The sequence below is a fragment of the Notamacropus eugenii genome, chromosome 6, assembly GCF_028372415.1.
Source record: "Notamacropus eugenii isolate mMacEug1 chromosome 6, mMacEug1.pri_v2, whole genome shotgun sequence".
NCBI classification, from domain to species: domain Eukaryota; kingdom Metazoa; phylum Chordata; class Mammalia; order Diprotodontia; family Macropodidae; genus Notamacropus; species Notamacropus eugenii.
Window position 1 is genome coordinate 314,396,829 of NC_092877.1, and position 15,337 is coordinate 314,412,165.

Consider the following 15,337-nt stretch of genomic DNA (forward strand, 5'->3'; position numbering starts at 1 on the left):
CACTGCTTAATTTCATTTTTTTAAGATATGATCCCATCCTATTCAACTCACTCTGTGCGTGTGTGTGTATGTATGTAATCCCACCAACTACCCAGATACTGAAAAGTTTCAAGAGTTACAAATATTGTCTTTCCATGTAGCAATGTAAACAGTTCAACTTTAGTAAGTCCCTTATGACTTCTCTTTGCTGTTTACCTTTTCATGCTTCTTTTCAATCTTGTGTTTGAAGGTCAGATTTTCTTTTCAGCTCTGGTCTTTTCATCAAGAATGCTTGAAAGTCCTCGATTTCATTGAAAGACCATTTTTTCCCCTGAAGTATTATACTCAGTTTTGCTGGGTAGGTGATTCTTGGTTTTAGTCCTAGTTCCTTTGACTTCTGGAATATCATATTCCACGCCCTGTGCTCCCTTAATGTAGAAGCTGCTAGATCTTGTGTTATCCTGATTGTATTTCCACAGTACTTGAATTGTTTCTTTCTAGCTGCTTGCAATATTTTCTCCTTGACCTGGGAACTCTGGAATTTGGCCACAATGTTCCTAGGAGTTTCTCTTTTTGGATCTCTTTCCAGTGGTGATCAATGGATTCTTTCAATATTTATTTTGCCCTCTGGTTCTAGAATCTCAGGGCAGTTTTCCTTGATAATTTCATGAAAGATGATGTCTAGGCTCTTTTTTTGATCATGGCTTTCAGGTAGTCCCATAATTTTTAAATTGTCTCTCCTGGATCTATTTTCCAGGTCAGTTGTTTTTCCAATGAGATATTTCACATTATCTTCCATTTTTTCATTCTTTTGGTTTTGTTTTGTGATTTCTTGGTTTCTCATGAAGTCATTAACCTCCATCTGTTCCATTCTAATTTTGAAAGAACTATTTTCTTCATTGAGCTTTTGGCCCTCCTTTAACATTTGGCTAATTCTGCTTTTGAAAGCATTATTCTCCTCATTGGCTTTTTGATCCTTTTTTGCCAATTGAGTTAGCCTATTTTTCAAGGTGTTATTTTCTTCAGCATTTTTTTGGGTCTCCCTTTAGCAAGGTGTTGACCTGCTTTTCATGCTTTTCTTGCATCTCTCTCATTTCTCTTCCCAGTTTTTCCTCCACCTCTCTAACGTGATTTTCAAAATCCTTTTTGAGCTCTTCCATGGCCTGAGCCCACTGAATATTTATTTTGGGTGTTTGGGATACAGAAGCCTTGACTTCTGTGTCTTTCCCTGATGGTAAGCATTGTTCTTCCTCATCTGAAAGGATGGGAGGAGATATCTGTTCACCAAGAAAGTAGCCTTCTATGGTCCTAATTTTTTTCCCTTTTGGGGGCATTTTCCCAACCAGTTACTTGGCTTTTGGGTCCTTTGTCAAGAGTAGGGTATACTCTGGGAATCTGTGAGATCTCAGTTCCTCCAACGTGGCACAATCAAGCATGTACTGGTCTGGATGCAGAGAGGGATTTTTGTGCCCAGAATCTTAGCAGATACCTCTCCTCAGCCACTTGGTCTCCAGTTCCCAAGTCAGCACTGGGGGCTGATTTTCAGATAAGCTGGATGGTCAGGGCCGGCATTCAGTGTGGGACAAAGACCAGCTCTCCCAGGGCCTCCACCCAGGGCTGAGGTAAGACTAAGCTCTTCAATGCCCCCAGTGGTTTTTATGCTCCAACAGTGGAGCTTCCATAGAGGCTGCTGTGCAGGCTCTGTGGCTGCTGCCTGCTGCTGGAGCTATGGGAAGGCCCTTCTCCCTTCCTGGCCTGCTGATAAAACCCCATCACTGACCTTTGGGCCCTGTGGGCTTAGGGATCTGAGGCCCCGCTACTGCAACTGGAGATTCTGCCCCCAAGGTGTCCTCCCAGAGTCTGTTGTGCCAGGCCTCCGCTTGGCCAAGGCTGGGCTGGGCTTCATGCTTGGCTCCGTGTCCAGCGCAGCCGACGTTTCCGTGGCCTTTCAGGTTACTGTGGGCTGGAAATCTCCTCCACTCTGTTGTTCTCCACTTCTGCTGCTCCAGAATTTGTTGAGAGTCCCTCTCTACAGGTATTTTATGGGCTGTGGGGAGGACCCTGAGTAAGTGTGTCTTTCTAGTCTGCCATCTTGGCTCCGCCCCCCTGCTCATCATTTCTTATAGCACAATAGTATTCCATTCCATCCATATATCACAACTTGTTTAGCCATTACCCAACTGATAGACATCTCCTCAATTTCTAGTTCTTGGCCACTACAAAAAGAGCTGCTGTGATATTTTTGTACATGTGAGACCTTTTTCCATTTTTGTGGTCTCTTTGGACTATAACCCTAGAAGTGGTATATTGTAAGGTCAGAGGGTGTGCACAGTTTTATAGCCCTTGAGCATAGTTCCACATTATTCTCCAGAATGGTTAGATCAGTTCACAACTCCACCAACAATGAGTGTTCCAATTTTCCCACATCTTCTCCAGCATTTATAATTTTCCTTTTTTGTCATGTTATCCAATCCAGTAGGTATGATGTGATACCTAAGAGTTGTTTTGATTTGCATTTCTCTAATCAATAGTGATTTAGAGCATTTTTTTCATATTACTATAGATAGCTTTAATTTCTTCCTCTGAAAACTGCCTGTTCATATTGTTTAACCATTTATCAACTGGGGACAGATACTCTTATGGAACATTTGTGCCCAACCTGTGCAAAACTTTGCAAGTTCATGTTGGTCTGATCAGCCAGTTAGACACACTGTACCTTGACCCCAACAAAGTTATGTTATTTTGGTCTTCTCTGAGAGCCAATCAATTAATTCTTAAGTTACCTCTGCTTGATCTAGTTTCCAGATCCATTCTTCCACTGAGATATTTTACATTTTCTTTTCTTTTTTTTTCTTCTTTTGACTTTGTTTTATTATTTCTTTATGTCTCATGGAGTCATTAGCTTCCAGTTACTTGCGCAATTCTATTTTTTTAAGGAACAATTTTCTTCAGCAAGCTTTTGCATCTGTTTGCATTTGGTCAATTCTGCTTTTAAAAGAGTTCTATTCTTCAGTGAATTTGTTTTACCATTTGGCCAATTCTCTTTTTATGGTGTTTTTTCTTCGGTGAATTTTTGTGCCTCTTTTATCAGGCAGTTGACTTCTGTTTTCATAATTTTCTTGCATTGCTGTCATTTCATTTCCAATTTTTACTTTACCTCTACTTTATTTGACTTTATTTTATTTTATTTCCTCTGCTTTATGTGATTTTTAAAATTCTTTGACAGCTCTTCTGGGGATTCTTGTTGATCTTGTGTCCAGTTCATTTTTTATCCTTTGGGGCTTTGTTTGTAGCCATTTTTACGTTGTTGTCTTCTTCTGAGTTTGTGTCTTGATCTTCCTTGTCACTACAGTAGCTTTTTATGATCAGGTGCTTTTTTTTTTTTTTTTTTTTTTTTTGTCCATTTTTCTAGCCTATTTCTTGACTTTTTACTTGTTAAATTTGGGCTCTGTTTCAGGGTGGGGTTGGGGGAGGAATTGTCTAAGCTCCAGGTTTTTCTTGTTGCTGTTTTCAGAGCTAGTTTTTGGGGTCTGTAAATTTTCAGTACATTCAAAGTGGTGTGATCTAGGAATAGTTGTGATCATTGCTCTCCTCGCCTATGCTCTGGCTTTACCCAGGAAGAAACGTTTCTCTTCTGCAGCCATAAGGGCTAGCCCTTTTCTTGGCCCTGGAACTGGGACTTGGACCCCTGCTCCCCTGAAAGCCCGAACACTAGTGTTCCTTTCCACCATGGAACTGAAGCCAGGCCCCCTGCTCTCTTGTGACCAAATGTAAGCATTCCCCTTGGCCCTGGAACTATGACCTGAATGTGCGTATGGGCATTGCAACAGTGGGGCCCCATAATCTCTTTCTGACTTACCCCTTATTATCTATGAGCTGAGAGCTCCTGAAACTGCTGCTGCCATTCTATATCACTGCCATGTGCATTCTGGCACTCCCCACACCCCCACACCCAGCATTAGAGAATGTTCCTGCCTATTCCTACAGTGTTGCAGACTGGAAAAATGCCTTTTTGTTGACTCTGCCACTCCAAAATTTTATTTGAGTCATTATTTTAAAGTTTATTGGAAGAGAATGTTGGAAGAGTTTAACTGTGTTGCTGCCTCTAATTCACCATATTGACTCCATCTCCTTTTACATCCAATTTTAACCTAATTCTTTGTAGATTCCACCCTTTGCTTCTAGTTTTACCCCTTGGCACCTAAAAGAACAAAGTTAGTCCTTCCACAAGCTAGTCATGCTGTTGCTTTATAACATATCATTTATGTCATATCCCCTCCAAATTTTATCTTAAATACGGCATCTGGGAGGGCAAAAGGTACAGCACTAGTCTCAAAGTCAGGAAGACTTGGGTACAAATCCTACCTCAAGCACTTCCTTGTCCTGTGGCCTTGGGCAAGTCACTTGACTTCTCTCAGCCTTGATCTGTAAGATGGGGATAATAATTTTTAAAAACCTACCTTACAGAGTTGTTACAAGGATCAAACATGTTAACATATGCAAAGCATTCTGTAGTCCTTAAAGTGCTATATAAATACTGGCTATTAAACATTCCCAGTTCTTTCTATTATATCTTCCTGTAACCAGGCATTGTATTAAGTGCTGGGAATTCTAATCGAACAGAAAGAAAGACAGTCCCTGCAATCAAAGAACTTACCTTCTAATAGAAGGAGATACCATAAAGGGACTAAAAAAGCAGCAGGTGAAGTTACTGCTCTCATCTAAGAGATTTCACGGTGTTTTGGGGATAGGTGGGTGGGGTGTTGCTATAACCAGTAAAATGTCATTCACAGTAGCATCCAGTAACCCTTACCATACAGATTAGACTCTAGCATGAATCTCCTTCATCAGATCCTCTGATATGGATCGCCTCCATCCTTTTGATAACCTTGCATCTATATGTTTTCTGCCTAGCCTGATGCTTATGACGAGGGGTCACTGAACAAGATTTTTTTCTGTTAGATGCCTTTGAAAAACCTTGAATGATTTTGATGTAACCTTGTTGGAAAGAACCTTGAAAGTGATGGTTTTTTTCCTACTGAATCAAATTTTTCTTTCATAATCAACATGAAGTAAGCACAATGAGATCTTTTATTCATTACATCTTCCAGCCAGTTGTGAAATAATAGAGAGGTAGTTTGTGATAACATATCACTTGCAAAAGCCTACTTGTTAGCTATTAAGATCCTCACTGAAGATGCCTGTCATGTGTACATAGATGATTCTCATGTGGATTTTGTATGGACAGGAAAATCATAAAGATTTTTATATAGACTACTTATCTATATGATTATGTGGTCAGCAGTTGTGATATTCCCTTTTGTGGCAGCTATATGGAGCATGGACTGGAAAGGAGAGAGGCTGTAAGCAAAAAGGATGGTTAGGAGATCATTGCAGTAATAGCAACAGGTAGTGGCTATCTGAGAGATACTGTAGAAGTAGACTTAACGAGACTTTGAAACTGAATGTGGAAGGTGAGGGCAAAGGAAAGCTCAAATGACTCTGCCTTTGCATACTTGAGTGAACAGGAAGATGTTCCATTAATAGAAAAAGGAGCACCTGGAACAAATTCAGGTGTGGGGCACAAGATGAAGAGTACTGCTTCAAATGGGATATGTTTGAGGTAGTAATGGGACATCCAGAGAAAGTATCTAATAGGTAGTAGCTGGTGTGGACAGGGACTCAAAAGAGACATGAGGTATGGCTATATAAACTTAGAAGTTTTCTGAGTAAAGATAATTGAATCCATGGGAGCTGTCTAACCAGCAGAAGAGATGGAAAAGGAGTGGTCATGTTTAAGGAACAAAAAGCAGACAGTTTGGCCATACTGAAGAGGTAGAGTGATGTGAAAATAATCAGGAAAGATGGATGAGAGCCACATCGTGAAGGGCTTTAAATGGCAAATAAGCATTTATGTTTTGTCCTCAAGACAATGGGGCCTGAGGTTTCTTGAGCAGGGGAATGAGATCTGTGCTTTAGGAATATCAGTTTGCAAGCTGTGTGGAGGATGGATTGAGAGAAAAGAAACTGGAGGCAAGGAGGGCATTGAAGAGTCAGCCTTGTATTAGGCTGCATGGAGGATGGACTGGAGATGGGGAGGACTACCAGAAGGCTGTTACAGTCATGCAGGCAGGAGATGACAGGGGCCAAGACCAGCACGAGGCAGCTGGTGACACAGGGAATAGAGCACTAGACCTGGGGTCGGTGACACAGGGAATAGAGCACTAGGCCTGGGGTCAAGATGAACTAGCTGTGTAACCTTAAGTTAGTCATGTAACCTCTGTCTGCCTTCTTTTCTTCAACTGTAAAAATGGGGGGAATAAAAATAATAGCATCTGCCTCATGGAGTCATTGAAAGGATCAAAGGAAATCATGTTTGTAAAAAGTGCTCAGCACAGTGCCTGACACTATTTATTAAAGGCTTATTCCCTTCCTTCCTGTCAGAGGAGAGAAAGGGAGCATACCCAGAAGACAGTGCAGGTGATAGCACTGACAGGACTTGGCAACAACTGGAAGGAGGGGAACCATGTCAGGAGTGGAGCATAAAGCCAGAACTGCAAGCCTGAGTGCCCTCAGTAATGCTAGGGAAGTTTGAAAGAGGCACAAGTTTGGGGAAAATGCGAGTTCATTTTTTGGACATGTTGAGTTCAGGCTGTCCAGTAGGCAATTGGAGATGCAAGCGTGGAGGTTAGGTTTGAGGCCGGGCCGGATCAGTAGATTGAGAGTCATTTGCATAGAGATGATAGCAATTGAATCCCTGGGTGCTTATGAGATCACTAAGCAAATTTCCATAGAAACAGAAAAGAAGAGGGCCCTAGGACCCCCTAAGATTCCTGACATACATGTGTAAGATCAAACAAAGGAGACTCTACAAGAGCAATCAGACAGATAAGACTAGTGTCTTAAAATCCTTGAGAGAAGAGAGTGTCCTGGAGAAGGGTTGATTGACAGTGTCAAAGACTGTCAAGGTCCCAGAGGATGGGGAGTGAGAAAAAGCCTTTGGATTTGACCATCAAGAGGTCACTGGTAATTTTGGAAGGAGCAGTTTTATTTGAATGAGGAGAGGTGATGAGGGCCTGAATTCAGGTGATCTCTGTGTGACTAGAGAGGAGAGCCTATGTTGTCAATGAGATTTGGCACCTGATTGGATGAGGTGGGAGCAGAGCAGATTGCAGAGATGAGAGTAGTGAGAATAGCTAGCATTTATGTAGCTTTGGCTCTGGATACGTTATCTTATTTTATCCTCACAATCACCTGTGAAGCCGGTGCAGGTTCAGTGACTCTCCTGGGGTCACACAGCTAATCATTGTAAGTGCCTGAGGCAAGATTTGAACTCCAGCCTTCCTGATCCCATGTCCAGTCCTCTGGCCCACTGAATAAAGATAACTCCAAGGTCACAAACCTGGGCGATGAGAAGGAGCCCTAGGAAGGTACCCTGGGCAGAGATTAGGGAAGTTAGGACAAGGCGAGATAATGAGAGGAGCAGCAGGGCCAGGCTGCATTAAAGAGGGAGGTCCTGGAGATGATCACTAGGGGAAGTTCCCAACGTGAAAGAGACTTTGCTGAAGATGCAAAAAAAGACAGTCCCTGCCCTGGAGGAGCTCCCAATATAATGGGGGAGACAACGTGCAAACATGTGCAAAGCAAGCTACATGTAGAACAAATAATTAGCAGAGAAAAAGCACTGGGATTACGAGAGATTAGGGGAGAAAGACTTCATGGAGAAGGTAGGATTTTGGTAGGGACTTAAAGGAAGCCAGAGTGGTCATTAGTGGGAGCAGAGGAGGGAGAGCGTTCTAAGTGTGGGGGACGGCTAGAGAAACTGTCCAGTAGTAAGATGTGAGAAGACTGGGAAAGGTGGGAGGGGCTAGGTTGTGAAGGGCTTTGATGCCAGACAGGATTTTGTATTTTATCCCAGGGGTGATATGGAGCCACTGGAGTTTATCTAGGGGGCACGCGGCTGCGGAGGACAAGCCTGATCAGATCTGCACTTTAGACAAATCACTTTGGTGGCTGAGGGGGGAGGGACTTGAGGCTGGCAGACCCACCAGGTATTGCTGTAATGGTGTGAGGTGATGAGGGCCTGTTTCAGGAATGGAGAGAAGGGGAGCATATTCAGGAGACACTGCAGAGGTGACACTAGCTAAAATGGGTGGTCAGCAGTGTTTTGGGGGGGACTCACAAGTGTGGCCTGTGGCCATGTGATTATATTCTGAAGGTGTCATAAAAATCATACTTCATGCACTTAACTTTCCTGAGTCATCTGCTATCTTCTAGGAATAAAGGACCATGGACATCTTAAAACACACACATCAAGTTGTTTGACCTCTTTAAGCCCAGTTTTCTCACCTGTAAAATGAAAGTGTTGGAGTAGGTGATCTCTCAGGTCCCTTCCTGCTCTAAACCTTGTTTTCTTTTGAATGGGAAATAAATAAGCAAAGAGAATTCAGCTGCAGGAAAGGATTAAAAGCTGGGGAACTTGGGGGAGGTGAATGGGGACATAGAGGTCAGATGAGGAAAAATATAGTAGAAACCCATCTGGGGCAGCAGAGGGGAAGGAAATGACCACAAAACAGAGAACTCTCTCTAGACTGTGACTCCCAATATTCACTTCCAATTTTAGCCCCCAAAATATGAGCTTGAGAATAACCCCAATCAGAGAGGAGCTGATGGTGGTTCTCTCCCTTACTCACTTTTTAATACAATAACAGTGGTTAAAAAAAAAAATCCAGACCAGAGAAATACTTAATATTTAGCAGCAGCATAGATACTACTGCTTTTGTCAATGTCCTGAGTGCTAGAAGCCTTGGCCACTTCTGTGTCATTTTTCTCTTGTATCCTTCTAAGCCCTTGTAGGGGCAGCAGCTTTGATATTAAGGTGGGCATTGGAGGCCTGAGAAGGCAGCAGACTCCTGGCCATTGGCTGCCATGGCACGTGTGGCAACTCCACCCCACTCCCCAGATGCAGTGTCACTAAGCCAGTGTCACTGGTGTAGGCAAACAATGTGGCCCTCAGACATTGTGTGTGCTTGTCTGCCATCACTGATTCTCTTCTCTGTGGAGATCCTTGTCCTGCTCCCAGGAACCTCAGAGATCTTCAGAACACAGATGAATTGTTAGCTTCCCTTCTGTACTCCTTCTCTCATCTGGTGATGACGACCTACAGAGGATGTGAATAAAATCCTGTCCAATGGTGAGCATAAGCAGAATGCATGTAAACACACAGTGTCCTTCAGAACGCTTTTGTACATCTGTACGTTGCCCCGTAACTTCCTCATGGAGACTCATGCTTCCAGTAGCAGCTGTCTGAGGAGCAGACCAAGGTCAGCTCTTGTCTGTTTTCCAATCTTAGCGACTTTTAGGACTAGATGGTATCTTAGATTTTCTGCCTCATTCCTCTGCCTTTGGATAAGATTGCATTTCAACCACGTTTGAAAGATAACTGTCTAGTCTTTTCTTAAAGATCTAAAGAGGAGGAAACTGAATCCTTTTTTGATAACAAGACAGTAATTAGGGGAAAGGGAGTGGAGCCAGTGAGGGGTGAGCTAGAAAAATAGGAGCAGGTCCTCTGCAAATTCTTTACTTTCCAAGTGTATTGCAAAGATAGAGTGAGCAGAGATTGACTTTTACTCCATTGTACTGTGTTCAGATTATCTGTTCCTTTTATTGAGAAAACAGGCCCATCATTGTATTTTCTGCTAGAACTGTATTCTCCCCTTCACTGTACAGACTAGAAATTACTTGCAGTTAAAAGCCTGGAAGATGGCAAATGATATGTTGAAGATATCAGCCTTGCCAGAGGCTTTGGGAAGAATAATGGATGGCAGCTTAGCTTTTAGACGTAATTTGCTTACGCAGAAATGCAAAGTGGATCTTGTCAGGAAAGTCGATTGCAGATATTCAGTGCTTGATGGAAATGAAACTTTCTGTTTGCTTCTGTGTGCTTCTCCCTGGAAAATTAGCCCAGGCTCCCAGATGCATTACTCATTTAATTTTATATACAATGGTCATCTTGAACCAAGCAAGCTTGTCTTAAGATCCATTCTTTAATTTCATTTTGAGGCTTGCTTTGGTAGTTGGGAGGGGACTGGGAAATGGAACTGCAAAAAGTTAGCAGTTTCATAAAACCCCCAAAATTTTTTGATTAATCAATAAGTATTTTTAAAGCCCTTACTGCGTGCCTAGCACCTAAGTGATAAGGAAGTTACAGGAGAACTATTAGACACAAAACCTACCCATGTGAAATTTATAATTTGGTTACAAAGATAATAATTCCAAAGCCAAATGTCTGAAGTAAACTGGTGTAGAGGTCATACACTTATGGCCAGCAGAGGTTTTTGGCTGGAGTTGTTGTCTCTTCTCCCTTTTAGCTGGTGTAAGTTAAGTTAACGATAGTGAGTGGAAGACAGAACAGAAAAAGATGTGACCTTAAAAGAGACGACCTTAAAGAGAGTCAGTAAAAATGCTAATTTGGAAATTAGGGAGCAGATCACACAGTCAGATATATAAACTATATGCAAATGAACGTTTGGCCCTCTTATTCCATTCACCTGGTTGGGACCTTTGGGAAATTCTAATCATAATTTTAAATGGGATTAAAAGTACAGTAACTCCCCAGTATTTCTTTGGATTCCCCTAGAACCACTGATCCTCAGTCTCGGGTCAAGACCCAAATTAGTGTCAGTAGCTTCAAGAGGGGTCAGTAACAGGCAGAAGGAGACACTCTCTCTGCGACCAAGATCTCCTGTGAGCACGATGGCAACATTGACAAAACTGAGAATTCCATCTCCTCTACCTTCCCCCAGCAACAGCACCACCTCCATGGGTGTCATCCTGCTATCCTCACTCTCTGGCCTCCCAAAAAGCAAAGAGGGTAGAAGGAGTAGTGGGAGATGGAGGAAGTGAGGGAGAATGGTACAGTCAGAAGCTTGGGAGATGTACTAGAGTATAGAACAACATAAGCAGCATTGTTTTTGTATTTTGTTTTGCTAGAGTGACAAAAACCTCCAGATAATTGCTACTTTCTTTACTTTTTTTTTTCAATATGTTAGGGTTGGAAAGCCTCAGTTGTATCCAGTTTAAGTGTCAAAGCAAAACAAGATTGGGAGCCCCACTGTCCTATAGAAACAGGCAACAAGAACTGTGTGAGCTGTTGGTACCGTATTTTCATGCTGGAAGGCAGTGCAAACATTTTTATTCTGTTCTCAACTTATATAAAGCACAGAAACTTTTTGAAAGATGGAGAGAGATAAGACATCTGCATCTGAACAAGAAAGCTAGGAATGATGTGAAATTTTTTTTCTCTCTCTCCATGTTGTATGGAGGCAACTGTATGAGAACATTGCTGGATGGGGAAAGCAGTCTCGCTAAATTAATTTTCTGTGTACATTGTCATTGAGAGAATGAGTCACAGGAAGAGTGGTTCTTTCTCCCTCTGCCCTTCTTCTTTTGAATGGGAAAAAAAAACTGCCAAGGGTACCAGTACTTTTCCACCCCCTTAAATTATTTAGAATCAGCTACTCACTGTGCTACTAGATCATCTTGCAGGATTGTGGCAGTATAGATGATGAAACATAGATCTTGGTGCAGTTACCTTACAGCCTAGAGAAGAAGGACAAGATGAAGACAGAACAGACATGGTGTAGTCATACCATGTCCCTGACCAGTTCCTTCCCTTCGTAGATCTCTGAGCTTTGGTTCTGTGCCCTGGTCTGCCCCAGAACTTCTGATTCTCTTTAGGATTGTCTTTCTGGCCTTGTTGGATCCAGTCCCAGAGGCAATGTCTGTGGATCCCTTCTCAGAATAATGCAGTCAACACAATGATTTTAGAAACCAAGTTCACAAACCCCAAGTTAAAAACCTTGCTCAATATTATCTTGTCCATCCTAGTAATTGCAACTACTCTCCCAGCACACTCAAAACTGAAAATATCCAGACAAGAAAATTAGTTTCCCATGATAACTCATTCTTATTTTTCATGCCTTTTGAAGGATCATAGAATCATAGATTTTAAGTTAGGAGGGACTGAAAAGGTCATGCAGCCCAGTCCCCTCATCTCCAAGGGTACAGTGGTGGTAAATATCAGAGGCAGAATTTGAACTTGAGTCCAGTAACTTCAAAATCAGTATTTTTTTTATTGTACTACAGTTTCTTCCTTGTATCTTACCTTTTCCCCTTTGTCCTATCTTAAATGAAAGTGAAGAAAATGTGTTCTCTACCTTGTATGACAATTCTTATAGATCATACCAAGTTTTTGGCTTTTTTCTCGTATTTTTCAGAATCTTATTATAGTTGAGGTCATGAACATCATCCCTATTTTGTATAAGTGGGAAGTGAAATAGCAGACAGATGAATTGCCATGGGAAAATGGAGGATTGGACATCAGATCATATTTACCATTCCAAAAGTCAAAGTGTTGGCTCTCTTCCATTCACTTTTGGAATCTCCAAACACTCTCCAACTGCACATACTTCCAGCACACATAGGCTATCATGTATCTATTACTGTGTAAGGGTCCTCTTTGCTCTGATTCCCCCGTCTTTGTATATTGATTTGTGAACAAGTCAAGTCCACAGGCCTTTGTTGAGTGCTGCTACTTGCCAGGCACAGTGCTAAGCATTGGAAATACAAAAAGAGGCCAAAAACCATCCCTCTTCTCAAGGATCTCATGTTCTAATGAAGAAGACAAAGTGAAGTCAGCTCTGTATAGGATAAATTGGAGGTAATCAATAGAGGGAAAACACTAAGATAAAGGAGGACTGAGAAAGAGTTCCTACAGAAGATGACACTTAGCCAATACTTGAAGGAAGCAAAGAGGCAGACATGAGGAAGGAGGGCATCCTGGGCATGGGAGATAGCCAGTGCAAACGCAGGGGATCAGCAAAGGGCTGTCTTGTGCAGGGAATGGCAAGGAGGACTGTGTGCCTGCATCACAAATGGAGGGGGATAAGATGTGAGAAAATGGGACAGGTAGGAAGAGCTTTAAAAGCCAAACAGAAGATGTTATGTGTGAGCTTAAACATAACAGGAAGTGAATGAGAGACTACTCAGTCAGACTGGTCCTTAGGAAGATCACTTTGACATCTAAGTGGAGGATAGATTGGAGTGAGGAGGGACTGGAGACAGGTTGACCCACCAGTAGGCTATTGTAATAGTCCAGGTGTGAGCTGAGGGCCTGCACCAAGGGAGTGGCAGTGTCAGAGGAGAAAAAGAGACTTAGAAGGCCTTCAAAGGCAAGAAGTGTAAATGTTTATACATTGCCTAGGTAGGGGGTTCTCTGAACCTATGGGTCCTCAATATATGTTGTTGACTGACTTAACATGTCTTTGTGATCTGTTTTGAGTCTTTTCCCCCCAAAGACTCCTCTGCTTTAATGCATGCTGTTGAATCCCAGATAACCTTTTTTTAAAATCCTCAGTTACATGAGGAATAGATAGGTCAAGATTATACCTCTTCTGGAGCCTTTAAAAGGAAGGCTTATTAAACCAAGTATTTTTGAGTATGTGAAAAGAAGCAGAACTCTCCTATACAGCCAGAGAGGGAGAGAGAGAAAATACTTCAATAATTGGATTAACTTTATATCCACAGTTTCTGGCCCCAAAGGAAAAACCAGCCAAAGTCATGGATGTAGCAGAGGAAGGAGGAGGAGATGTGGATGATTTGGTAAGTATTGGAAACGTAGACTGGGCACTTGGATGACTGAAGTTGCCAGGCAGCTTGTCAGACTTATTTTTTCTTTACATTTGAGTTTCGTACACAGTGGAGTCCCTCTACATGATTTACTCAGGTCCATTATAAATTTAATCAGATAGGCAGTTTCATAATGGCACGTGCTGAGTTCTGTGGTTTCAGTTGTGTTGTTTACAAAGATGAATCCCTCCCATTCAAAGGGCTAAAAGAGAGCCAGGGAGACTATTCCTTTGATAACAAAATAGGATCATTTACTGAAATTGCACTTAACCAAAAATGAGATCTACACATAGCAATTTGTGTGGGTTTACAAATAAAAAACATTTTTAAAAGCCTAATTTTTAACTGTTCTCAGTCAGCCCAGTACAAACAAACAAGGCTCGTGGGAGTTTGAGGATTTCTGGACCTGATTCCCTCCATTGTTGATGACTGAAAGCACTGAAGTGATGCTGGTTGTGTCACTAGCTTTCCCATCTGAAAACCTCCTTCCTCTAGAGCTGTAGCAGCAGCCACCTGCTGAAGTCTGCATATTGTGATTTCAGTTTTTATCATGAGAAGCTCTCTTCTCTCTGGGTTCTCTAATGAAGCAGTTCCAACACAAAAGTCTCACACAGATGTGAAGTTATTTAAGGTTTCAGTAGACTGTGTGTATATGTGCGTTGCATGTAGATCTGTGTGACCATTTTCGGGAAGCTGTTCCTGTTTGGCATCCCTTTCACTTCCCAATACCTCCCTCGGTCACAGAAGCAGCACTGGGAAATGCTTGGCTCATTTCCAAATGCTTTCTTGTTTGTTTTATAGCTGGACATGATGTAGGCTGTGGAAGAGCCTGACAACATGAGAACAGAAGAACATTGTGGTGGCCACAGGGACTGAGGAAGACCCCACAAAGGGTCTTCTGGGGAGACTATCAGGAAGCCATTGCAAGAGGGACCTGCAGTTCTGACGACCCATGGATTCCCAGCCAGGGGCTGAACTACATATCAATATTTTCTATATGAGTCAGTGAATTATTTTCTTAAGTTACAGAAATTGTACCTGCAGAGATGGTACAGGGATGCTAAGAGGGGTGATGCCAGTTTTCTTCTCAGTGTTCTGATCTTTATCATTACTGCTGATATTGGAACGTTATTCAGATGTTCTGTGTAAGTTTCAAGCGAACAGATTCCTTTCTTCATCTCCTGGGCTGTGCTTATATCATTGTTGTGAGGACAACAAAATAAAGTCATTTTCCTCTGCTACTACTAGTATTTTTGGCCTGAGGCATGCATGTGACCTTCATTGAGCTTTGGCAGTCTCCGCTTGGTGGTAAGGTAGCTTCAGGAAAAGTCACCTTCCTGATTGTCCAAGATGATTTACCATGTACAGTGGTCATTGAAGAGATTTATTTTCATGCTGAGTGCAAACTTATGCCTTCTGGGCTAAATGGAACCTTAGGGAGCATCAGATTTCATCCCTTTTTTTGCAGATGCAGAAATTGAGGCCCAGAGGGCTGCAGAGACTTACCTGAGGTCATAAAGCAGAAACTAAAACTCAGGTTTCCTGACACTGTGCTAAAATCGTGAAAGACTGGCTCTTACCCCTCCCTTGAACCTTAGCTCATCACTGATGCACTTTTCCTGTGAATAAAAAGGCATTCCTTTCTGGAGTGAATAATCAGACAAAAAAA

At 42.1% G+C, this 15,337-nt stretch overlaps 1 protein-coding gene across 4 annotated transcripts in view; it reads left to right on the forward strand.

Moving 5' to 3' along the window:
• The window catches only part of XRCC5 (X-ray repair cross complementing 5), a 120,169-nt gene extending 105,260 nt beyond the window's left edge, over positions 1-14,909 (forward strand). For all 4 annotated transcript variants that reach the window (XR_011968903.1, XM_072617606.1, XM_072617608.1 and 1 more), the window contains 2 exons: positions 13,567-13,641; positions 14,470-14,909. Coding sequence is in view for 3 of the 4 variants with exons in the window: in XM_072617606.1 (XP_072473707.1) it covers positions 13,567-13,641; positions 14,470-14,484 (90 nt within the window). In the remaining variant the exon portion in view is untranslated. The remainder of the gene's footprint in view (positions 1-13,566; positions 13,642-14,469) is intronic.
• The last annotated feature ends 428 nt before the right edge of the window (positions 14,910-15,337 follow it).